At 36.6% G+C, this 25,919-nt stretch overlaps 1 protein-coding gene across 1 annotated transcript in view; it reads left to right on the top strand.

The window, feature by feature from the left end:
* GABRG1 (gamma-aminobutyric acid type A receptor subunit gamma1) overlaps nucleotides 1-25,919 on the top strand; it is a 51,647-nt gene that overhangs the window by 12,931 nt on the left and 12,797 nt on the right. The window contains exons 2-3 of the mRNA XM_053975776.1: nucleotides 4,337-4,485; nucleotides 12,079-12,146. Coding sequence (XP_053831751.1) covers nucleotides 4,337-4,485; nucleotides 12,079-12,146 — 217 coding nt within the window. The remainder of the gene's footprint in view (nucleotides 1-4,336; nucleotides 4,486-12,078; nucleotides 12,147-25,919) is intronic.

Below are 25,919 nucleotides of genomic sequence, written 5' to 3' on the forward strand. Positions count from 1 at the left end.
AAATCATAATCTCTCCAGACATTCTGAAAAAGACAGTGAGTGAACTTAGTTAGAACAAATATATTTTACAGTAAATGGAGAGATGATCAAGTATTATGTTCTGTGTATAGTGTAATAACCTTTAGATGAACTTGGAAAGGAAAAGAATTCCTCTTTAATTAAGTTTGCCTTTCTTCTTGGGGTTGTGAAAGAGACAGGATAGTGCTACCATTAAAGTGGGAGTGGAGTTAATTGACATTAATCTTCATAGGTTTCTTAGATTTATTTTAATGGCAAAGAAGTGAAAAGGTCCTCAGCCCAAGTTAACTGTCAGTAAATAATTGAATGGCATACCTGAATTTACACATTTTATTTTCTGGTTAGGAATGAAGTTTGCTGCCTTCTGTTTTTCCTTTTATACCATTCCAAACCCTGGAGAAAATGCTGGAGACACACAAAACCTTGGTAAAGGATTAACAGTTTTGACCCATCTTGTTTTCTAAAGTGAATGCTTCTTTATAGAACACTGTTTAGCAAGGTCAATTAACTGATAACACCATCTCAATTGATCCTGCAGACTTTTTACATCTGAAGGGATTTCTATCTTTAAAACAAACTAATTCAAATCTGTTTAGCATGACAAATATTGGTAATTCAGATTCCTAGAAGTGAATATGTACACAGTGTCTGTCCTGTTGCCTTCACATGACTAGGTGCTTTTTTGAGGGAGCTTTGTGCAACTCCCCCCAAACCAACTGGATTGACAATTCAAGTTAGCAGGTGGTGTGCTCTGCTTGACTGGAGGGTGTACAAAAGACTTTCTGTATATTCTGGTCACTCCGTTTTTCCATCCAGCATCATTCATTCTTACCACAGTCGTGTTGCTGCACATCAGTGGCTGTGGTGTAGGAATCAAAACTGCAGAACTGGGTGCCATCAGCATTTCAGAGATATTATAGTCTTTACTGCACACTTGGTAATCTTGGGCACATTTTAAAGATGACTTTAGAAGATGGTATTCAGGTAGTGAGGTGGGTTAACCTCAGTCAATCACTTCTGAAAAGGCTGCTAAGATAGGAATAGAGTAAGAATAGCTGTTTTCACCATGTAGAACAGCAATAATTCAGGTCTTCCACATTGAGTTACATAATTATCTGATTCATACTGGTTTCTTTGCTGGTTTAGCAAATGGGTTAGTGAGTCACAAGCTCTTGTTGGCCTTGTGTACTAGTATAGAAGTCCATTGTGTTTCTTTTCGTGTGGTTGGCACTTTTTTTTTCAGGGTATAATATTTCCTAGATAAAATCAAATAGTTTCATGTAAATAGTCAAAATGCACATTTTAAATCAAGACTTGTCAGGCACTAAGTAAAGAAATGTTGCCTCTAATAAAACTATCTTCTTAAATGGATTTATGTACTAGTGCTTGGAAAATCGCTCAGATGTTGGGATGGAATTTTTTCCTCTCTCCCTGGAATTGCATTAATAGCTTTCTGTAAGTTCTCATTGTATACCTATTTGTAGTTCAGATTTTTAAAATTGGAGGAGGACCAGAGGTCCTCCAATTAAATAAGAAAGAAAGTGAAAAAATGGAAAGTAAAAATTTGAAATCTGTTTTTATTTGCATTTTTTCTTCTTGTTAATTTCCAGTTTATTTAAATATAGTAAATCGTAGAAAAAAAGCCAAGTGGAGATCAGGTTGCTCAGAGAGGTTGTGCAGCTTCCAGTTTTGGATGTCTGCAATAACCAGCCTGATCAAGCCATAAGCAACCTGCTGTACCCTCAGAGCAAGCCCTGCTTTGAGCAGGAGGCTGGACTAGAGAGACCTCTCATGATTTCTTTCCAGTGTGATTTGTCCTATGCATCTATAAATAAAATTAAGGACCCTTTGAAATGTCAAGATATTCAAGTGGCTGTGAGTTGAGGTGTTGTGGTTGTAACTCCTATTTGATTTAGGTGGTCATGGCATGACCTCTTGTACTTTCCATTTTGGCTAAATCTCTGCTGTTCTTAATAGCACTGTGGAAAAAAAAAAACATTAAAGCAGAACAAAGTAGTGTCATAATCACTTCAAATTCTCTGCAAATAACTGGGCTGATCCAGAGAATCAGGTGCCCTGATAAGGAACTCTCTTAATTTCACTATACTTTCTACTGTTTATGGGATAGAAGACAAAAAGAAGAAGGTCAGTTTTGTGGTGGTGATGTGTCTTTCCTTAGAGAGCTACTTAAAAATTAACTTTTAACTTCTCATCATCTTAATGCCTCTGGGAAAAGGCTGGGATTGCTGCTGCACTCTGAGCAACTGTAAGCTAATTTATAATGTAATTAGATGCCAAAAAGTGCAAGCAGATCATAAATAGATATAATAATAGTAAAAAAAAAAGAAAAAAAAAACAACTATGTGGCTACAACACATGAAAGAACTAGGTAGCTCTGAGGGAGAAAGAGTGTACATTTACAAAATTTAGCTTCTTAGTTTTAGTGCTCCCATTAGTGGGATCCTGCTAATGGGAAATGTTAAATATTTAATATCTGACATTTCTCTATGTAGTGCAGTAAAGATTAAGTATTTTATGGTGCATTTCAATTTAAAAGAATGAAAGCACTTTTCAGGCTGTTACAGGGAAGCTGTCAGTGAGCCTTGTATTTAGACTGCGTATTACTCTCTGCTATAATAGACTCTTTCAACTTGTTTGCAGCAAGCTAGGTATGAAAACTCTGATATCTGAGCAGTGCCTTTTGTTCATCCTCTGGAAATCTATTGAGCTGTGGCAAGGTTTCACTTCCCAAATTAAGCAGGCATGCCAAAACCACTGAGAGTTTCCACAGCCATGACAGTTTTTATTTTCAGTGAGACTTGCTAGTGTTATCCAAGAGGTGATGCAAGACCTTTCTATTACAGACTAGTTTGAGGCATTCCCACAAAGGGCTGCAATAAAAGACAGGCATGGCTTCTCTCACTCTGTCCTTTCCTGACTTTTTCTGTCCTTTCTTCACATGGAACATACTGGTGGTCTTCTTTCCTGTAGTAAATTTGCTGAAAATTTCCACTCTTAGTTTCGAGGGCAGCATATGTCTGTGTAATTTAGAAGCCCTTAATAAAGCAGTAACATTTTTAGTTTTGGTGTACAATATGAATTGGCATAAGGATAGTAATTTAATTCCTTTCTTTTACTGAAATATTGTACTTTTGTTAACATTGGATCTGATTTATAGGAGCTGCATATTTTCTATAATTGCTAGCCAGTGCCCATTTGTGAAGGCAGGTTGTGTGACTGTTAGTTACTGCTATCATGCAGTAACTGCACCTTAGTCATGCACCTTGCTTGACCTCAAGCCCATAGCATTTCCTTGAAATAAACTGGATGAGTAATATAGATTGCAGTTTTTAGCACTGGATGAATACTGAAGTCCATACTCATTTGATTGAAATGGAAAGAAAACTACTTTCAGGCATTCTTTGACCTTTCAGTGATATCTGAGTGAATTTGCAGATGCAGCCAAGGTACTGCAATATTTTTTAAAATGATCTAGGGATTAACAATCTCCTGCTGCTTATCTAATTAAAAGATAGGCAATAAATGAATGTGTAATTATTTTTGTTGTACAATTGTTTCATCTTGATAAAATAGGTAGCTAACAAATGGTCTGAATATCGTGTACTGTTCCTTTCAGTTAACTATACCATGTATACATAAAGATACATAACTGGCATATGTCTGCAGCTTCTGCTTCTGCTAATGTTTAGTTGTAGCACATGGATGTAATGTTTGCTTGCCTAAAATGTGAATGGAGTTTAATAAGTATGCAAGTCTTACTGTTTTACATCATATAACAGAGGCTACTAGGAAGGAGATTCTGTTGATGCTCTTTTAAGTAGCATACAATAGGTATGCTATTATGAAGCTTAAAGATCTCTTAGAAATATTAGCAGCATTGCTTGAAAAAGAAATGTATGTAGGGAGAAGCTTTGGAATTACACTTTTGTTTTAAAACAGGAGAAGGTTGATGGTAAGATGATGCCTGCTGCTGCTTTTGTGGGTTTGAGTCATGGCTTGAGATTTTTATATGGGTGATGTGTGCCTCTATTAACACTTAACACTCCCTATCACCATAAAACAAAATGTTGCTAAATATATATATATATATATATATATTTTAAATAAGGGCCTGCTTCTTTCTTTTGGCACCAGAATGCATTTGGGTTTGCACAAACTATTTTAAACAGTGTTCAATATTTTAGCTCTTTCTTTTCCAACTCTTGTGTATTCAGTTTCACTGTGTCTTGTGTTTTTCCCAATCTTGGTTTTTTTTTTTTTTTTTTTTTTTTTTTCTTCTTTAAATCACACAACATAGAGCTGATAAAGCAGATGATGAGGATGATGAAGATCTAACGGTGAATAAAACATGGGTCCTTGCACCAAAGATTCATGGTGGTGATGTAACTCACATACTGGACTCCTTACTTCAAGGATATGACAACAAGCTTCGGCCAGATATTGGGGGTAAGCTCATAAAATGATTCTGTGTAACAGAAAATGTGAACTAGAGATGGTGTGCATTTTGACAAAGATGGCAAAACTATGCTTATTGCAATATTTGAAACTCAATATAGCAAGCTAAATATAAGAGTAATAAAATACAATCATTTTCTGGAACTAGTAAAAAATGTTCTATGCAAGATTAGACTTCATGTTCTATTTATAATCTTTTTTTCTTATGGAAGGTACTGGTTTTGGAGGACAGTGAGCAATCTGTAATAAATCACTAAAAGGCAATTTTCTTTGTTTAACAAAGACCTTCTGTCAGAAAGAATTGTAGATATAAACCAGCCATGGTCATTTCATAAATTGATCTTAAGTCTTTAGGACTTAATTAAAGAATTATCCCTAGACATTTTATTCTTACTGTAAGAAATTCATTAGGTCTATTTTGAGCAAATGTAACTCAACTCAATTGTCTTCTTCTCTTAGCTAAGATTTTGAAAAAAATTAAAGAGTCTAAAAATATAACTTGGGACCCCTTTTTTTTTGGTGGAATATGGGAAGAAAAACTGCAGCTGGTAGGAAGGCAATTTTGTCTTTCAATAGTCAAAGCATCAATTTGCATATAAATATTAAGCATAAATATTTGGAAGAATCTTGTTTTGAAAACATGTAGTACATTAAATCTTTTCAGCTCCTTCCATGCAGGATCAAATAAGAAAAACAATATATTTTCTCTAAGTTTGTTTCCTGAAATATGAAGGAAGAGGTGGAGGACATAAGTATTTGTGATGTACCTGGCATTCACTATCAAAGGAATGCCATGTAAGTCTGTAAACAGCACCACAATCTAGACCTGTTTCATTTATGTAGGGGAAGAAAAAGACACAATCTCAAATTATGCATCTTCCTTTGAAAGCTTCTGACAAATTGTTTTCTTTCACCAAGTTCTCCTGTTATATTGGTGACTGTTATCTTAGAGATGTTGAAAGGCAATAATTCTCTCCCAGTCATAATATAATCACATGTGAATCTCATGAAGTTTGGTTTAAGTCTTTTCCTTCATGTTCATTTAATTGAATTAACTAAAAACATTTAGACAATGTGAAAAGTCCTCCAGCATCTTTTCCCTTAAATTCTCAATGTGTGACAAATGTTTAGCTTACTGTTGGTTTTTTCCCGTTTGATGCAACAGACAGAAAAGTGATTGTGAGGAAATCTGTCTCTTCTATGATTCCTTCTAATGATTAGCTTGTAGGTGGGGATGAAAGAACAGAGAAATATTTTTTTCTTCTCTCCCCATAAAACTTACAAGTAAATGGAACAAATAAAGAGGAGGAAATTATTCTGACATGTCAAATGCATTTAGATGGGCATGGAAGAATTTTGATGCAATTCTTACCTTCATTTTTCTGGTTATATTCTGAGTCTTGTTAGGACAAAAACTGTCTTTTTTTTTTTGAGTAAATCAATGTACATCTTTTTGAATTCAAAATATCAGTTCCCAAAAGAAGACACTTAGTTCTAGCTTCTCTCACATAAATGTACCTCTTCTCAAAAGTTCTGTACCAATATGACCTATCTGGGGCCAGCATCCATCCACTATACTAGAACATAAAGTTCGTGAGTAATCAGCTGGAGTAATTGAAAAAGGAAACATTTGGGAGTATTCACTTTGTTTTGAAGAGAACAAATGTTAAGTATGATTCTGCCACAAGGAAGAAGTTTTGGACAGCATAAGATGAAATTTCTGACTTCAGGTGAAAGCACTTCATTCTGTCCAGTTGTTTGGGAACTGCAGCAGGTATTTGACAGACAAAAACAAAATCAGGCTATAGTTTATTCATCTTAATCTGCTTCAAATATGTGGATAAAATCTGGTGTCAGATTCATTTCTTCAGAGTGTATGTCAGTTCTTATACAACAAGGTTATTGAACTGGAATTTTCATTATCTTTCAAACCACTAGAATCCCACAGGATGTTCTTATGATTGAATTACAAAGCTCATTTACAATAGCAACATTTTTTGTTTTGAACATGGACTATTTGGGTTTGAATCCCAGAGCAGAATTTAGTTTTCTTCATGGTGTTGACACAGAATTTCAGCATCTCAGAGTGAGATAAGAGTTTAATTGTTAAACATGCAGTTAGTTGAGGGAGATGTTAAAGGAGAGCCAAATGAAAATTGAAAATTTGGAGGCAATACTGAAATTTAATAGGGGAAAACCACTCTGTCATTTCTCTGTTTGTCTCATTCAAATATCCATGAGTTGTAGGAATTACTTAACTTCTACCCTTTGCTATGTTTCGTAATCTTACTAGTCTTTAACTTGATTTATGTAGTAGGCTTGGGGTGTTTGGAGCATAAATGTTCTAGCATTCTTCTACTCAGTATGAAGTAGTAGAAGTTATCAGATAAAGTCTCCTATCTATGGTATAAATATGTTTGATTAGAGATACAACCTTGGAGTGTTGATATACCAATAAAGCAATATTATTCTCACTGTAACATTACCTTCTGGGTGCATGACTTTAAAACCACACTGTTTCAGCTCTAGTCCTGCATCAAAGTATTATTATTTTTGAACTTTCCTTTTTAAAGGAAAGAATTCTGGCTTCTCATTTTTCACCTTTCTCATCCTAGGGACACTGATATATTAATATTATCCTATCAATGTACGGATAACTTTTTCCAGCAGTGATGTATGTATGTGTGAAACACAGCTGCACTACCTGAGAATTTAATTAAAAATAGGAAACAGTCGTCACATATCTACAACTTTAGTGGGTGTTTTCAATTAAACAGTTAAAGACAAGTCATCACTGATGGAAATTTTAAGAATGGTGGGAATTTAAGGATAATTGCTCATGGATGTAGAAAAATTGGATACCTGGAGAAATTTGGATAGTTGTTATTGCCCTATGAGCGGGGCATGGGTAAATATTTACATCTCTCAAGTGCACTAATGTAAATAGTCATGTTCTAAGAGATATAAAGAATACGTGGAAAATACAGGACTTTCAATCAGAAGTGCTAATTCTCAAAAAATAAATGTATTAGAATGTATTCTGTTGAACAGGTGCTCCTAGTGTAGCAGTGATGAAATTTTGATATAGGCAGAAAAGTAATAAGCTCAAAATTATGCCTAAAGATTTTTATATTTTTTTCATATATTTGTAACATTGCAGACTGTTAATACATAGTTATAACTTCTAGTACTTTTCCTGACTTCTCCTATCTTTTAACAAACTCTTACTAATACGTTCTTGAAATTCTATTTATTAGTCTAGCGAGGACACTTTGTTTTGCACCATACATTGTAAACACAATAACATGGAGGGCTAAAGGATCGCGGGGGGCTCCAACGGGGCAGAACCCAGAGGAAATTACCTAACCAACTGTTCTTCTACTTGGACAATATTTGTTAGATATACTAGTTAAATAAACTTATAAAAAATGTAGAAATACTGTATCACATATTCATATTGCCATATTGTACCACCGTGAATGCTTTCCATTAAGGACTTGCTTTTACATTCTCATTTTAACACTGTTTGGAAAGGTTTTGAGTTTTTTTCCAGGCAGCAAAACAAGTAGGAAAATATCAAGGAAAGTTAGAGAGAGATGTATTTTGAGTTTAAGAATATTTTCCAAGAATTGAAGAAAATCAAAATACAAGAGCAAAATGTAGGCGCAGATATTCAGGGAATGTTGAAGATATTGGACATGCGCACTGCATAGAAAATCATGGAAATAATAAAAGTGGTGGGGTAGGAGTATCTGCAAAAGACAGATTTCTTTTAAATAGAAGGGTAAAAAGTTAAGAGAACAGGGGTCTGCTTTCATCAAAATCACTTTGAAAAAATTCTTCAGAGGTTGACCTGGAAGCCTGCTGTAGACACTTGAGGCTGAATTTTCAATATAAGTAGCCATGTAAGTAATAATCTTAGGTAGCTGATTGTGATAATTGTATTATTCCATTAAAAGCTATTACAAATTGAAGGACTCTGTTATTTCTGGGTATGGTAGTCACCCGATTTATTTGATGAATAACTGCTTTATCACTGTAGGGGATGCTTCTTTAGGCAAGTAATGAGGAGTTATAGAAAACATGCTCAAAGAAAATAAGCCTGAATAAAGTTACAAAAATGGTCTTAGTTAAAGTTAAAGAGCATAAGAAACATTAATTAAAAACAAAAGTAATGTAACTTAGACCTTCATTAGAAAATGATGTAATTGTGGTAAACTATTGGGTTAGTGAATTTAGATGGACTACCATGCTCTAGGTGAATGTATTGAAGTAATGGATTGGAGGAATGAAAATAGCAGAATTATAGAGAATTATGTTCTAGACTTTTACAATAATGATAATTATTTGTGTCAGGAGATAGGTGTTTATAGAATGAGAATAGCTGATAAGAAGAGCTCTTGAGTGTAGCAAGAAGAGATATATCAAACATTAAAAGCTGGAAATTGAGCCTGCAAAAATGTAGGCTAAAAACCAGGCACTTTGAATATCAGGGGCAATTACTAAAATAATTTGTCAATGATGGAGATAGATTTTTATCACTATGATTTTTCTTATCAGGAGTAAACATTTTTTTCATAATTTTTACAACCAGATGAAGTTTAGTCTAGTGAAAAAAAAAAAAGTCAAAGCAGGAAATCAGAAAGTGAGTATATCTCTCTAGATTTGGCTTACCAAACAGATTCCCTGTGTGCTTCAGCTACATTAGAAGCTGACCATGTGGTCTGCTGCTCCTTTGTGCTCTTCTTTCTCTGTCTCTCCCTTCCTCTTGAATATGCACTCTCTTGTCTTCTCACCTTCTTGCTTTCCTCTAGCCTGCATCACACTGTCTTTCAGTTTAAATATTTAAAGTGTTCAAGCCCTTTCTCCCCTTGTTTGGAACACTGCTGCTCTGCACTTCATGCAGGACGTGTTAAATAGCCTTCTTCCTACTTGTGTTTTCAGCGCTGATACCAAGTTTTAAAGTAAAATAGGAAGCAGTCAGGGTCAGAAAATCTTCTCAATTTGTTCTTCTCAAAGTATCAATAAGGTATTTTCCTTCAGGGTTTGTCATTTTCATGAACTGTTACCACTTCTAGTTCAAGAACACAAGTGTTAATTAATCCTTCTAATTCAGAAGTACATTTCTCTGTACTATACAGAAGATCTAAGGTAACAAAATAAGCTTCTTGCAGTCCTCTTGAATTGAGTTTCTCTGGATCATTTATGTCAATTAAAGTAATTTCAACAGAGGCAGATTTTTAAACTGTTCACTGGCTCTTAATACTTCTAATAATCTTACTCAGAGCAGTATGGAAAAGGCAAAATGAACTGAGTGGCTCACTACAGGAAAGCCCTGGCAAATGAGTACTGCATGATGCAAGTTGGAATTTCTTAAAATTGACACAGCCCTCATTAAAAATTGTGTCATTGACAGAACTTGAAATTTAGTTGTTAATAAGGGATGCCAGTGGCTGGAATATCTATAGTGTGGACTAATAGGAAATTTTTGATCTAGAATAATGATATTTTGAATTATTTTAGCAATTCATTTTTGTAGTAAAGCTGGCAGATGACACAAAGACTGTTGGAAAGGGAGTGGCTGCATCTGCAGAGTATTTAGCTCCTTCAGTATAACTGGAATTGAGAGGGGGGAAAAGGAGATGGAGGGGAAAGAATCCTGTGAGTTGTATTTCAAAGAAGTATTCAACATTACTTGAGGGATAAGGCAAGATATACTTTGCTCCACCTCCTTGTGTTCTGGTCTAGCAGTGGGGCTGCTGTTACAAATATAAATAGGATTGCAAATTAAAGGAAGAGGATATCTGTTTGCAGAATGCGATATATGTCAAAAGGATTATGTTATATATATGGTTATATACATGAATGATAAACTTTTTTCTTACTCTGATATTTCAGTCTGTGTGTATGAGTTCTTGTGCTGTCTACCTTCCTTTATGAGCTCTGCAGAAATTGGAAACCTTTACAGCTCAGAATCAAAGAATAACAGAATTACAGAATATTTTGAGTTGGAAGAGACCCATAAGTATCATTGCAGGAAGTACTTATTTTTTTCCCCCCCAGGAATTAAATTGGTTTCCAGAATCTGTTTAAACTTTCTCTGAAGCATGCTAGGGACAGGATGGTGATCAAGTGACTCTGTGCTCTGTGGTCCTACAGAAAATCCTTTGTGCAGCCTCACTAGTGTGTATTTCTGTCAGGCTTATGTTCACACCATTAACCAGATTTGGAATCAGGGCAAATTTCCTCCCAGGTGAGCTTGGCAGGGAAAAGGTATCTTGGGATATTTAGGAAATGCATCTTGCCTGTCATTGTAGCTGACAATGATGTCAGTGTTACAGTCTTTCTTTCTGTAGAGTTTTCAGAAATTAGGTTTGATGTTAAACCCTGGCAATCTCTGGAACTTTGCTGTATAAAAAAATTAAATCTGATGACCTAGGGTCCCTCTCCTATAAAATCAAAATGCCTTTTTGTTTGTACCTTCCCACTTTTTTTATCTGCAGATTGAAAGAGATGCTTATTTTATTGTGTCATACCATAAAAGGACTATCAGAGCTCTATGATTATTATCCCTCTTCATTCCATTGGGCACAAGGACATATATCATCTTGTGTCCACATTCTGGTTCTCCAGTGCAAACTAGAAGAAGATTCTTGGTAAAATGATGAAATAAAAATTCATCCTCTCCTCTTTCATTTGTGCCCTTTTTTTTCTGTATAAACCAGTTAGGAGGAAAAAAATGAGCTATCAGAGCCTCCTGTACTTCAGGTGTGCCTTTTATGGACACTCTTAGACTTCTTGTCCTTCTGAAAATGCACAGAGTAGAGAGTATATTCTGTAATGGAATAAATTTTTAAAAGTTTTTGGTCTTTTTTTCTACACAGTGAGAGTGTTTACCCTACTTTTAAAGAAAAATAAGTTTGGTAATGTTTAACTCTTAAATTATTTTTATTGACAAGCCTTCAATTTGGTGTTTTAACCAGTGTATTAATCCAACTGATGAAAGAACATTAGTAATCCCTAGGTGTGCTATAGCTTTATAAATTGAGTAAACCTGTGGTGAAAAGTTATTTTTTATCTGTTACATATTCTCAGTAGAAATTGATAGAAGGCACTTCATATTGATTCCTTGCAGCTGATAAACACATTTGTCCCAGACCTCGTAGTTTGTGGTATGAAAAAAATGTTCCAAACTTGTTTTCTTTTTAGGACTGTATTTTTATTGGAAGAGAGTTTATTGTTGGAAGAGAGTTTTGGGTTTTTTTTTTGTTTTATTTGTTTTTCATTTGTTTACCATTTTATCTATCTTATATTGATCAAAAAGCACAGGTGGAGATTGCATTATGAACTGAAAAGTTCAAGTTGATAATTCAAAAAAGTCATATGAAATAAGAGAGCCGAGTCATATATGATCCTTCACAGAATGAACAAATCAGAAATTTAATTATTCTGAATCTAATAGAAGAATACCAGATATGCTGTTTTTAGTTAAACAAATTAAATTCCACTAACAATGTTAGTTACTTAAAAAAAAAGTTAAGAGTTACTTAAATGTGTAATTGTTATGGTTACTATTTTGTTTAGTGAGAACTACGGTAATTGAAACAGATGTCTATGTTAACAGCATCGGTCCAGTTGACCCAATCAATATGGTAAGTTTTAATTATTGATGCAAGATATCATCTGCATGTTGCTATGGGTTAATATTGTGAAATAATTCTAATCTCATTCAAATTTTTTTTTATTGCTTACTGTGTATTCTTATGCTGTTGGATATGATTGTAGTTATTGTAGATGTACATTTAGTCTCTCTGTTTGAAATCGTTGTAATTTTAAAAATACAATTTTTCTTTTAAAAAAGTGAGGTTACACAGAGTACATTGAATCAGGTATCAGGTCCTTGTTTTAGTTTGTGTTGAACATTTCCACAATATTTGTGTATATCTGGTTTATCTCTGGCCTGGTTTGATTTCCTGGAGCTACTCTTCAGAGCCTAAGAAAAATAACAATTGACACAGTATTTGAATAAAACTCTTTTCAGTGAAGTGATCTATTGTTTGTTTGGTTTTTTTTCAAATTCATAGAAAGCAAAATTTGAATTTTTTGTCCTTCTTTTTCCATTTAGTCTTCTGTGTCCTTTTCAGTGTGTGTGTGTGTATATGACTGGTTCCTTAGAAGTTAAGCAACACATCTCACCTAGTCTGTGGCACACCTGTTGAGATCTGACCTATCTGTTTAGTACCAACATTGAAGTAACAGCACTTATGAGGAAGTTGAGGATGTGGTATTGTCTTAGCTCTCTTAGATTATGTGTTGCATGAAAAGCTTACCTCCTGTACTTCCTCCCTACAGAATTGCTGACAGTATTGAATTTGCATGGCAGAGAAAAGTTTTGTTCAGAAGCTGGAGCATGCCAGTGCATCCAGAGAGTGCAGTAATTATCCATTATGGTTAAGGATCTTGTGGTTTAGATGTATGTCATCATGTAGGAGTGGAGAGCAGCGACTTCCAGTGATAGGAAGCCAAGCAAGAAAATCCAGTGGTACTTAGGTACTGTGGGAAAAGATGCAGGTCTGTGGCAAAGGATATTCATTCTAGCATAATGGTCTAACCAGCTTAGGGCTGTCATTACCTGGGGCTGTGGCAGGGAAGTCTGTGTCTCAGGCCAGGACTGTATGTAATGAAATGTGTGATAGAGCATAAAAGTGGCTGAGGTGGGGAAAATTTTCCAGCTTCCATGTCCTGTGTAAGGGTGTTTGTTTTGTCAGTCTCCCTTCTGCAGTCTTTCTCTTTTGCTTCTCTCTGTCTAATCCTCTTCTGAAGGAACTTACTGTGGAAGCAAACTGTGAAGATGTGTAAGGAGGATCTAACAAGTGCTAGAGACTTCTTTTTCCAGTAACCTATGTAAACTCTTCAGCCTGTGGCCAGTAGGTATTGCACACACTGGAACTGAACATGAGAAATGCGTACAGCTTTAGTTTTCTAGTTTTAGAGAGCCAGCACATGGCTGGCTTTGCAGAATAGCCCTGCCCCATCTCCCATACCCTCCTCTTGTCTCTACAGCCACTGGGCAGTCTTCCAACTATAGTTCAGTTATGAACCTTGACCTCTCGTGTGCCCACAGCTTCCTTCTGCTTCCTCAGCCCAGGGCCTGGGAGTATAGCCATGGAACTATTGCATGTCAGTTGTTTAGAGGTCTCTTCACATCTGCTAGAGCTGTGCTAGACCTGGGTGATGATGTCCTTGCCATGCTGCTAGTAAAATCCAGCCATGCTAGCTTATAGTGCAAGGTAACGATTGGTATCCTACTGAAAAGGTATATTACTTCACTAGAGACTGGGATCCTGATAATTAATAATGGATGTTTCTCTCCAACCTTCTGATTTCTCTTTAAAGAAAAAAATAATGAAGCACACCACCAAAGGGTAATAAGGTAAATGTTACCAAGATAAAGGACTTTAAAAACTATTCTATGCTTTTTAAAAATGGACAGAAAGCTACTTAGCAATTTAAATTAAAATCTAAAACTACTGTGGCACTCATAAAAGGGCAATTGCTTTCACTGGGTTTGCACTTCAAGAACATAGCTTGTATAAGCACCTAACCTCAGTACAGAGATCAAACCTTTGTAAAAATAAGTAAAACCATATACTTGAAAAGAATTTGATTAAGGTTTCCAAAAAAGTTTTTATTCTGGGAAACAACAGTCTCAGCAAAATATATAATAACAAATTTTACCCTGTAAGCTCCTTTTATGTGAGCTGTTGATTTCGTTAGGAAGGCACTTTCCCTGGAGTCAGTAATGTTTGAGATTTTTAACTAATAATCCAAAATTTACTTCCATTTCAAGGGCTGTCTTTAGCCCCCAGTTTTATCATGTACTAAGAGAAGACATTTTCTGTGATTTCCAATCGCCACTGGATTATTCATTTCCCAGATATGTTAATTCACTCTGGCAAATGATGTCCTTTAACTATCAAGTTTGGACACAATATGGCACGACGTAGAGGGTATTTTTTCTAACACTGATGCTGAACCAGCATATCAAGGGAGTATGTTTGTCTGAAAGCTTTAGAGAGCACATACTAAGAGAAGAAACATATTTGGTTTTTTAATTGTCTCTTTTCCTATTTGATAAACTTTGTCTGTTTTGCTATTTGATAAACTTCCACTTTTGTAATTGAGGTCTATGCATGACATTCATTAGACCTTGTTTTTGAAGGCTGTTGTATTTTGACTTTTACTATTTAGCAAGATCTACACAACATTTTAGATTCTATAGTCACCCCACGATTAAGATACATTTTCCTAGAGCTTGTGATCTCTTCAGGCATCTGCATCCTGAGTAAACACTTTAAACAAGTATCTGGATCAGCAGAGTATTTAGGCTTATAATATTAAGTCTAAAGATTTTTTAATCTGTCTTTTAGAGCTAATCCATGCTATGTATTGTGCAACAGCCACATAAAATGCAGCTAGGTGCCATTACGTGGCACACTTAGGACTATTGTAAATGTAAGTGAACTTGGTGGGAAGAAATGATGATGTTTGACTCTAGTTCAGAAGGTTGAAAGATTTCTTTATTATAACTATAATATAATGCATTAATACACTATTTAAAGGAGATACTAAAACTACATACTTACTTTTTCTAACTATTATATCTAACTAACTAACAACTTGTGACCCTCTCGCGAGAGTCTAGACACAGGTGGATTTGATTTGCCATCAGGCTCAAACAATCCTCACTAGAATCTAATCAAGCAATCACCCCAGGTAAACAATTCTCCAAAACATTCTACATGAGAAAAACAAAGAGCAGAAATAGAAATTGTTTTCTCTTTCTTCTCTCTGTGCTCCTCTATAAAAAAACCTTGAGAGAGAGAAGAATGTGTCTGCCACACAGGACTACCTGGGTGTCAAGTCCAGCCAACATGGACTTGTGAAAGTAAGGTCCAGCTTGACCAACCTAATCTTCTATGACAAACTGACCAGCTTAGTAGACGAGGGCAAGGCTGTGTTCTATCTAGACTTCAGTAAAATATTTGACACCATCTCCCATAGCATCCTTCTGGAAAAACTGGCAGCTTCCTGAATGAAAGGAAGATCATAAGGGATGCACTTTGGCCCATACTTGAGAATTTATGAGGCTTCTTAAAAGTTGTGTGGATTCAGTGTGCAAGCAATGGAAATTTTTGTTAAGTCAAATATATATGCACTTTATGCAGATTGGTTTAATTCTTCTGCAAATGGCAGGAATTCTGTGATCAATTTGTTCATAGGACAGGACAAAAGTACCAATGGGTCTTTGAGTATTACCTGTTTCTTATTGTACAGTATCTTCTTTGAAAGAAGCTAGAATTATATTCTTTTTCCCAATCTACATTTTTATTTCAGTTAGGGAAGATAGATTCCAATCATTGTGGTGCCTGTCAGCACTACAAGTGATCATGGTTAATTGGCTTACTCAGATGACTGTTTGAGATTGATGGACGCTGTTCATGTACAGCAGCTGAGTAAATATTTTTCCAGAAACCTTGAGCATTGTGGGGTTTTTTTATGGAATATACTTAAATGTCAAACCAAATATTTCTCTAGCATTTCTTATGTTACCATCTCTAGAAATTGAGTAATATTTCACAACTACAATTTAATGATTGTTCTCTCTTTTTTTTATTCCCCAAAAAGATTAGCTTTAATTGATTAATCTGGTTCCTTTTCAGCAGTTGGTCCCAATTCCTGTGAACAACTTGAAGGGTATGGTGAGGGGTGAGGGAAAATGCAGTTACTGTACAACTGACAAATGTTGCTGCAGCCTTCTGAAACCAAAGCAGAGAACAAACATCTTTTCAGTCCTGACTTTAAACAGCATTCAGTATTTTTCCTGTTTTCAGCAGCAGTTTACCAATTGTCCCTTAATAGGTATGAAGCCAGGAGAGGTACTGAAGGCTCCATATGAGTCACTAGGAAAATCTATGCTCTTTGCTGTAAAATATGGCCTAATTTCTATGTGCCGTATAATAGCATTGCTATTACGTAAGGCTGCAGTCCTTTCGTGCTGTGGTTGGTTCTTAAATCTTAGATTAGTTCACGCTTTAGGAAATACTGGTTTCGTATTGTACCATTGTATCACTTAAGCCACAGTTGGCATGGTTGAAGTAATGATAATAATCAATATAGTAGCAGTAGTAGTATTACTACTATGACAACTATTGTTTATTTTTACTTCACTCCCCTGATTTCAGTAGAGTGTGCCACCATACTGTTTGGAAATCTTGTTTGTTTCATCTCAGATTCTTAGCATTCACAGCCAGAGCAATAACCAAACTGCCTCTGAAGTACCTGAGATTTCAGATATAAGTGCTCTGTAGTTGCACAACACTAATCTGTGATCCTGTAACTTGTTGAAGAAATGGCAGGAGTGCTGAGCTGTGGATGTGGATAGGGCTAGACAACAATTCTGAAAAAGCTTCCTTTCTATCTGTGGTCAATCTGTCAGTGTGTTGTGATAAAGTCTCTTAGTTTCTTGTGTTTGTAACACTTGATCTATTTAAGTATTGATGTGAATGTATTTCTTAAAGCTTTTCCTTTGTTGCTTCTGTACAGTAGATCTTCCACAGTCACCTTTTCTTCTCCTGTGCTCAGTTCCTTCTTGGAAGTTTCATGCACAAATTTAGCCACCTTTCTTCGTCAATAGCCTGTTATTCTGTGTCTCCTTTTGTCATAAGGAGTCTAAATTCTGTCCTGTGTCACTCATCTGTGTTTATAGTTTTGTTAGCTCAATATGGCTGAATCACAGCTTTAAAGCTTACAACTTTTAGCCTCTTGCTCACTCCAAGTTGCTGTGAATAATCATTATTCTATGCCATTAAGGACTGAAATCTAAAAATTTTCTGTAATGTGATGGATCTTAAAACCAGGAGTAGGGTCTCAGTTTTAGTCTTGCAAATTCTGAATACAAAGGGATTTTGTATTTCTTTATTTTTTAACCTATCACATGAAATTCCCCATTGTTACACTTCGGTATTTCTGTAACCTTTCCAATTGCAGCATGGCTCCATTTGTTCTATCTAGAGATGTCCTATAGGTAGAATTTTCCACTTTTTCTACTGACTTATCTCTTGCTCAGGTTCTTCTTTTGTCTTGTCTTTCATTGGATTTCACATATAAACTGTTCCCTTTCACTTTCAAGATACTTCAAAACCTGTCCTCAGCGATTTTTAGTTGGTTTTTTTTTTCCTCAAGAGGCCATTTCCTGCCTCAGATCTTGCTAGTTTCTGCTCCCATACTTTCAACTTTTTTATCAATTTCTCCCAAGCTGCCCTTTATGCTTGAAAGGAACTTCCTATAAATGTCTGCAAAGCCACTTCATTGTTTCTCACTTTGCTTCTGTTTAAACTTACTTTTCCTTTTGCTCATTTCCCATTTTTCCCTCTTTGTGACGTTTACAAAATATCGCAAAGAATTAAGCTCATGTTGTGCTAAAGTCGTTATCTTTAATTATGCCCCTGTTGGCTTTCCAAATCTTGCCTTTTATGTTAAATTCAAGCCATCAGCTCCTTGCAGAGGTTATGTATCCTGTATAAGCAATACTGAGTGCCTGCATAGTTCAGTTGTGATCTGAGATGATCTAAACCAAGAGTAATGTTAATGTAAGTATTACATAGCACTTCATTCAGAAGGTAAAGATTTAGCTTTAACTAGAGTTAAAGCTTACCCAAACAGTACTTTAGTCTCTTTTCACCCCAAAGATGCACAGACTACTTGTCTGCTCTGATGAGTAATTTATCTTTACTTCCTGTGCCCTAATATCCTCTCCAAATACTTTCTGTCTTCTTCAGCTGTATTGTGTCCATTGTGTCTGCAGCTAAGACAAGATGCATTTAATTTTTGTCTGTACCTCTTATCTCTGTGTCAGCTATAAGATAAATTGAAGAGCATTACACACCTGTTCTTTAATTCCTTCTCTGTCTGTCTATACAGTCATACGTTGTACTCCATTCCAGTTGGATGGATAATTCTGCTGGCCTAGATTTGAACTGGGTTTTGGAGAAGAGAGGCAGAGGGTGTGCTTTGATTGTTGCAATAGCTGGTCACAGCTTGTTGTAATAGGGGCTGACCTCAGCAGTGGCTCTTATCACAGAGGTTTTCATGGCCACCAAAGCTGCTCTCATTCCCTGGCCCCTACAAGGGCTGCTGTCAGGATCTGTGCTGACACTACAGAACCTCATTCCCTCTTGAAAGCCAGGAGCTATAGCTGGGTTTTTCTCCTCACGGCTCATGCTACAGGAAGTTCACTTTGCTGGTGAGGGAACAGTCTGGAAGCTCTGTCCTGCAGCAGCATCTCCAAGCTGTTTACCAAGAAAGTAACCCTACCCCTGGAAAGAGTGTTGCTTTGCTCCCTTGGCAGCAGGGCTGACTGCACTGACCAAGTAGCTATTAAATGGAATATGCTTTTGCTGATAAGTGAATGCAACTTCACTGCCTGTGGATCTTGGCTTGCATTTTACTCTGGTTTTGCATTATTTTAAATTTCACTGAGTCTTTCACATCTGGGTGCTTATTTAGACCACCATGGAGAATGCACATTTAAAACACTTTTTCTTGGGCTCTATTGAAGTGTGTCATTCAACAGCATACAGTAAATGCTGATTGAGATGTTGCCTTTTTGAGTAACAGTAGTGTCTCTATTGCAGAGGTTTATCCCTACAACAAGTTATGTTCTTGAGACCAGTAAGACCAGTAAGTAAGTAGAGTTAGGAAGTTCTTGATGTCTGTACATGCTCTTATGTATTATATACCTTATATAGCATAGCAGATGATTGATGTTTGGAACTGATTTATGCCCCATCAACTAGAAAAACAAATAGGTATACTGTATTTCATGTAAGATCATATATTTTACAGGAGTTGCAGAGTAGAAACCAAGCCATAGATAAGTCTGTTTGCCATCAATGTTGGGATTTTTAACCATGGCAAGAAAGCCATTTACATTAAAGACCGAGCAGTAACTGCAATTAGTCTAGCTTTGAAAACAGTTGCACCATACTGAACGGTGAAGCATTCCCTTTGCTTATAAATGGAAACTACAAAGTCGTGTATGCTTGAGTAATGTAAGGCTTTGTTGTTAAAGTTGCCTGTGAGTCCAATTTTGTCTAGAGTGTCTCTAATTACAGGAAGGTAAATGTAGCTGCTTAATTTAGAAAGTACAGTCAATGGAGCAGATAAATCACTATTGACAATCTCTAAGCCAAATCCTTAATATATTTATTCCTGCGTTTTTGATATATATGTATTTACACGTTTGGTGGTTGGTTTGTTTTTATTTTTGTGGGGGTTTTATGTTTGGTTGGGTTTTTTGTTTCAGTTTTTGGGGTTTTTTTGGTTGTTGTTGTGGGTTTTTGTATTGTTTTGTTCTGAGTTCTCTAGTTCTTTCTAGAGTTTAATATTTGTTCATGAGAGCTACTGTCTGAAATATTCAATATTCTATTGAAAAGTAAATAAAAACTTTTTATGTAACTTTTACCATGAGAATGTGTATAGATTATATATATAATTTATCTACTTCCTCTCCTTATGCTCTCTTCAAATTACCAAAATCTAAGCTGACAAAATAAAAACATAGATTTTGCTGAAGTGCTTTAGTTACTTTTCTAGCTAATCTTTTCACTATTGGCAAGATTTTAATGATAGCTCATAATCTACAAGACACTGAAATAAGTCTTGCCTTTGTTGTTTGCATCTGTCAATTTGCATGTTCAAAATAAGGACTAGATTAGCACAGATGCCAAATTATGATGTGAAGAGTGAGATTTTTTTTCTGAATTGTGACTGTGTTGGTCTTTCTGTACTCCCTCACCTGTAGATATGATTTATGCACACTTACTTATGCACACTTACTTATGATTATGCACACTTACCCTGTGCATATGTTCTCATAGCATCCTCCAGTGTGATTATCTGTACAGTTACAGCAATCTGACTGATTAAAAGACTCTGGAAGCAGACACTATGCACTTCTGTTCACTGCATTTCCTGCAGCCCTCACCTCTTCCATGGCTGCAGTATCATTAATGTAGTATTACAGGTATGTGTCAGAAGCGCTGTGGTCTGTTGGATCTAGTAGGTTTCACCCTAAGGTCAGTAAGTTCAGATTGCTTTAGTGACCAAACTAAAATGGTTTACTAAACCAAAAATTTTTACTTTTGCTTTGGTCTCAGTTATGGGGATTAATTTCTGAAACCATCATTGGCCCTGAAGCAGCTCAAAAAATCTCTTTAAAGGGCTTTTAAAGTAACCTACGAGGGAGAGTAGCCACATTTTCAACATTTTGTTAAGAGAGGTTATACATCAAGGATAGGTTAAGTATTTTAATAAATTACTTTATACCCCCTTATTGATGTCCAAAGAAATTTGAGTGAGGGAAAAGGTAAAGGTTATGAATGTCTACTGGCACCACCCTGGGAAAATGAAGATAAATTGGCTAATGCTTAATGCTTTATTTTGTGCTTACTTCTTCGGAAAGCATGTGGTTACTGGTTTTGTCTATGATTTTTTTTTGTTTGTTTTTAAAATCTTTTCATCAGAATACTAAATTGGTATTTAGTATGAAATCACACCTCTTACTGTGAAAACATATAGGTTGATAGATGCGGCGTGGGTTTTTGCTCTCCCCGGCTGCACGCGGCTCTTGGGAGCCCGGCTGTGGCGTAGCTTCCACGTGCTGCCGGGGTTTGCTGCCGCGGGTTCCCGGACACGGCTCCGTGTCTCGGGTGCGTGGGCTGGCCAACCGCTGTTACCGTGCGCTAGGGACCCGGCAAAGAGGAAGGAATTTGTCCATTTACTCCGTGCTTGGCAGGAACGGTTTATTGGTCACGTGGCGCGGTTCGATGGAAAGGCGCTACCGCTCCCGGCACTCGCATGGGAGAAAATGGCGTCTGACTGCCGGCGGGATAGGGCTTTATAGAGGGGCGGGGCGAGAGGATCCACGGCCTGCCGCCCAATAGGGGCGGCTGCCGTGGCGATGATGTCAGCAACCGCGACCAACCAGAGAGCCCCGTAGGGGCGGGCGCCGAGCCAGAGCGGGCTGAGCGGGATCGTGTGGCTAGCACGGGGTTTCCCGGGGCCGGACGGCAGGGTGGTTACAGGAGCAGCACAGGGGTAAGAGCCGGCAGCAGGCAACATGGGGGCAGAAACCGCGAGGGGGAACAACGCGGGGGAAACGCGGGATTACAGAACTTGACTTATTTTAACATAAATTAAAAACCCTAATCTAAACCCAAACTCCGGGATGCAACAGATAGAATGCTTTCTTTAATTTCCCCTTCTTAATTTTTTTTTCTGAAAAATTCCCTGCCTCACTGACATTGAATTCCAGTTTAAGAAATTAGAATACAGAATAGAATATAATGATAAAATAACTGACTAAAGTCATGTCAACTTGTTAGTTGAACTGCTTTTAGGGGTTCCATATGAAACAGATTTCAGAATGTGTCATTACAGGAACATTGAAGTGCCCTTCACACAAAATCTTGAATCTGGAAGAAAAGCTGGAGTGGGTCTCTGAGCAAAGATTAAATGATAGGAATATGTTTTTGTTTATTTTTCTATGAAATTCGCTGGTCATTAGCTTCATTGTAGGTCTGTAGTTTGCAGCAATTTTTTTTTAGTTCTGAGTTTGGTTTTGGGACTCTGCCTTGATTTTCTGTTTCAGAAAACAGAACTAGGCCACTTTCTCCTGTTCTCAAAGAAAATGTGTTGCACTTAACGTAATCTAGCCAATAATTTAGCTACTTGTTACTTGCTTTCTCCACAATTTTTTTATTGTGGAATATCAAATCACTTGTTGGACTGTCAGGCAAAATATCCAGAAATTCTTTTTTTCTTTTTGCTACATTTTATCCTGTCCTTATTGATATTATATTGGAATTTGTGTGATGCAGTTTAGAAAGAGAAACAAATGTATTAGATGATATCTGCCTCTCTTTCTTTCACAGCTTTCCAGTAAATAAAAAAAGCAATTCACTGACCTGTTTTAAAGTCTTGACTTTAATTGAACTGTTCATGACAATGAAACATATTGAGGATTTTATTTATCCCCCTTCAGTAGCTGTTCCTGCTCTGTTTGAAGTAATTGTTTTTATATATTAAATGACTTCCACTCAGGCAATGACTCTGTCAGTAGTCACAGTTTGTACCCTGCCTGGCCCTTTAATGGTAATCTCTGATTAGTCACACTGTTCCCAGCCTTTGGAGGTTGTTACAATCTTTTAGAGAGGAAAGAGATGGAGGAGGATTGAAGTTATCTGTAAATAATTCGGCAGGTGGGCACTTCATGCCAGCTGTGAAAAAAAAGTACTCAGCAATTTAATCAAATGCCAAATATGAGCCAATATGTGCCATTGTTCTTGAACCCTGTGAGGCTAAATATGAATAAGCATGCATTCTGTTATGGTGTGACTAACAAAGCCATAGATGGATTCCTCTTTATTCTGCATGGCTATTTTACCATTAGTTTAATTTGAAAGAGAGGGTAGTAAGCCAATTTTTATGGTTGCACGGTGGCATTAAATGGTGAGTTTCATGAAAGACTAGTAGAAGTGATAGGAGTGTTAATTTTAAATTTTGTAAGAAAACAAGGGAAGCAAGATAGTTGGCTAGAAAGATTTGTTGCACTAAAAAAATATTGTATAAATCTTGTTGCTGTTGTGCTTGCTTATGCTATCCCTCAAAAAAGATAGGGCTTTTATTCATCTTGTTTCAGAAATATAGTACTCTCAGAAAAGACAGTGTGGTGATTTTTCTACCTATTTTTAAATAAATTTTAGGGAGGCTGCAAGTCCACGTCTTTCAGATGGGATGAGTGGTAGGATTATGCCTGTAGTTGGCTGATTCCAGAGGGAGAGGGAGAAGGATATGTCTGAGTGCAGAAGTGTGAGCTTATAAATGAAGGACAAGTCTCTTCAGATGTGTTACAAGAGGCTAGCACTTGGATCTCATTTGACATTCAGCAAGACACTTGGAAACAAGACGTTATTAATTTTCTGATGTTAAATTATTGTGTACTGGGTTATTTTTGAACAGGTTTAAATGTACTGTGAAGAATTGTTCTTGGGGTTTTTTTTGTGTTTTTTTTCTTTTTTTTCCAAAAGTTTTCTAAAGAACTCCTCTAGTACATGCTGGTTTCATCTGAGATAGAACTAATTTTCTACTTAGTAGCCGGCACAGTGCTGCTGTTTGGATTTAACAGGATACATACTCACACATTTAATACTGAAAGGTAAAAGAATACGAGCATCTGAGTCCGTTGAGGCCGTTCCCTTGTTTTTTGTGCTCAAAATAATCTTCCTTTTTTATTCCAGTTTATTAGGGTGGTTGGTATTCTATGACAAGCTGTGTTTTCTTGCTTGGGTGACTTTGATTATAATGACTCTGATAATTTTTCTTCTCAAACCAGGCATCACTACTGTGAAGTGGCTGCTTAGAATAGCACCTTCAAACTCAGACGGTCTTCACTTTTCGTACATTTCATCATGTCTGTTGATTTCGCTCACTTCTTTTTTTCTTTCTCCTATTTGTATTGTAAAGTCAATGCATAAATCTTTGCTCATTCTGTCCCATTAAAGCCCATTAAAACACTTCTCTGGTGCACTGCCTTGGGCTCTTTATACTACAGAACGGCAAGTTTCATTTTCAACTACAAATGAGCACAGAAAGATGAATTTTAAGGTTAAAACAGTTCCTGGGTTTTCACAGGTATCTGGAGTTCTGTTTAAAGAAAAATAAATCGGTCAAGGACTTGTTTTGCCCTTCAGAATCTTCCTGTGATGGCACTGACTCTTAAGAAGTGTGCAGAGTTTTAGAACAAAGTCACCTTAAAAGTGCATTTTTATAATATTTTTGGTCTCTCTGTCTCTCCACTGTTTTCCTCATGCATTAGTTGTTCATAAGCTTTGAAAACACTGAGTTACCACAGTTCAGGTGGTAATTCATCTGCCATACATCACAGAGCAAGAGGAAACCTCCCTCTAGCATATCTGTTTCCTGAATTTGTACTTCTCCTATCTGGAGACGTGGGAAAATTAAGAGAGATTAAGATAGACCTGGAATATCTGCCTTGGTACTTCTCAAGGATGAAGTGCCAAATTTCTCAAACTTTCTTAAGAGATGGGTGCTATCAGTTGCTGAAACTTGCAAGGAATCTGTAACTTGTACAGTTAGCTGCTGTGATTGCTTAAAAGGAGAATGAACAAAAAATCCACTCCAATCAATGAAGCCTTCAGCTTTTATTTAAAACCAGAATTGATTGCACTATGCATTGTAATTGACTAGTAAGCTAGTACTTAGCTTAACCCTTTGGCTCAAGCAAGAGTGTGAACACTGTCTCTTCCTCGCTTTCACCTATCCATTCAACCTGTAACTGAGATTGAACAAACAACACTAAGTGTTTCAGCCTGGTCTCCAGCTCTTTCCCTGCAGAGGAGCTTCTCAGTTGCTCATTGAAGCCCTCATGGGGCAGCTGTGCAGGAAAGATCACATGTGCCATCGGGCAGTGAGACTGTTGCCATTAAGGCTGGAGTATGGTCTAGAGCTCTGACCACATGGAGAGCTGCTGCTTTATCCCTTTGTCTGAAGTGCAGAAACAACTGGCTGGATTCTTCAAAAAGCAGAATTCTTTTATGCATCTGTATTGGTATCTCTCTCAAGTTTTACTATGTCAAGAATTATTTCATAAAATGGGGTTATCATTTATCTATTTATTTTGTTTTTCACCTTTCTTTTCTGGTCATAAGTCTACAGAGGAATTTGATTTTCTATTACAGAGGGAGCTTCCTTGAGGCTTCAATAAGTAAAGTGGAATTTCTTTAGGGAAATTTCCTTCTTGATTATGATGATGTATACTTTTGTGGGTATGTTAGTAGGTGTACAAGGCAGATGGTAACAGATAGTTCTGCAAGCTGCCATGTTTAATTTCCACATATTCATGAATTCTTCATAATCTGAAATTTCTTGAAAAATGTTAAATTGTGTGTTGAAAAGTTTGGGGGAAAACATAGAAAGCTTGTTTTGTTTGGTTCTTAAAAATACAGAATATCTGTCTTAACATAGTCTAACCCTGAAGTACTAAGGTTGCCCTTAAATTTCTGTCCAGGGCCCCCAGAGGTGATTGCACTGTGTGGGAACCTCCAAGTTACACTCCCATCACATATCTTCTTCCTGAAGTAATCAGTGTGTGTCAGGGGAGAGGAGGTAGCGACAGAAGGCTGTGTGCATCTTTTGTCTCTCATTCTGGGTTCACTGGCTGCTGTCTGCTATGCAAATGGTAATACAAAAGAGAATAGAGGAAGCAGCTTCGGATTTATATATGAGTCAAAAAACAGTTTGCTTTCAGACATTGGTAAACATAAACATAGATATGGTTGTTT

Source organism: Vidua macroura, chromosome 4 (genome assembly GCF_024509145.1).
Source record: "Vidua macroura isolate BioBank_ID:100142 chromosome 4, ASM2450914v1, whole genome shotgun sequence".
In the NCBI taxonomy this organism is placed as follows: Eukaryota; Metazoa; Chordata; class Aves; order Passeriformes; family Viduidae; genus Vidua; species Vidua macroura.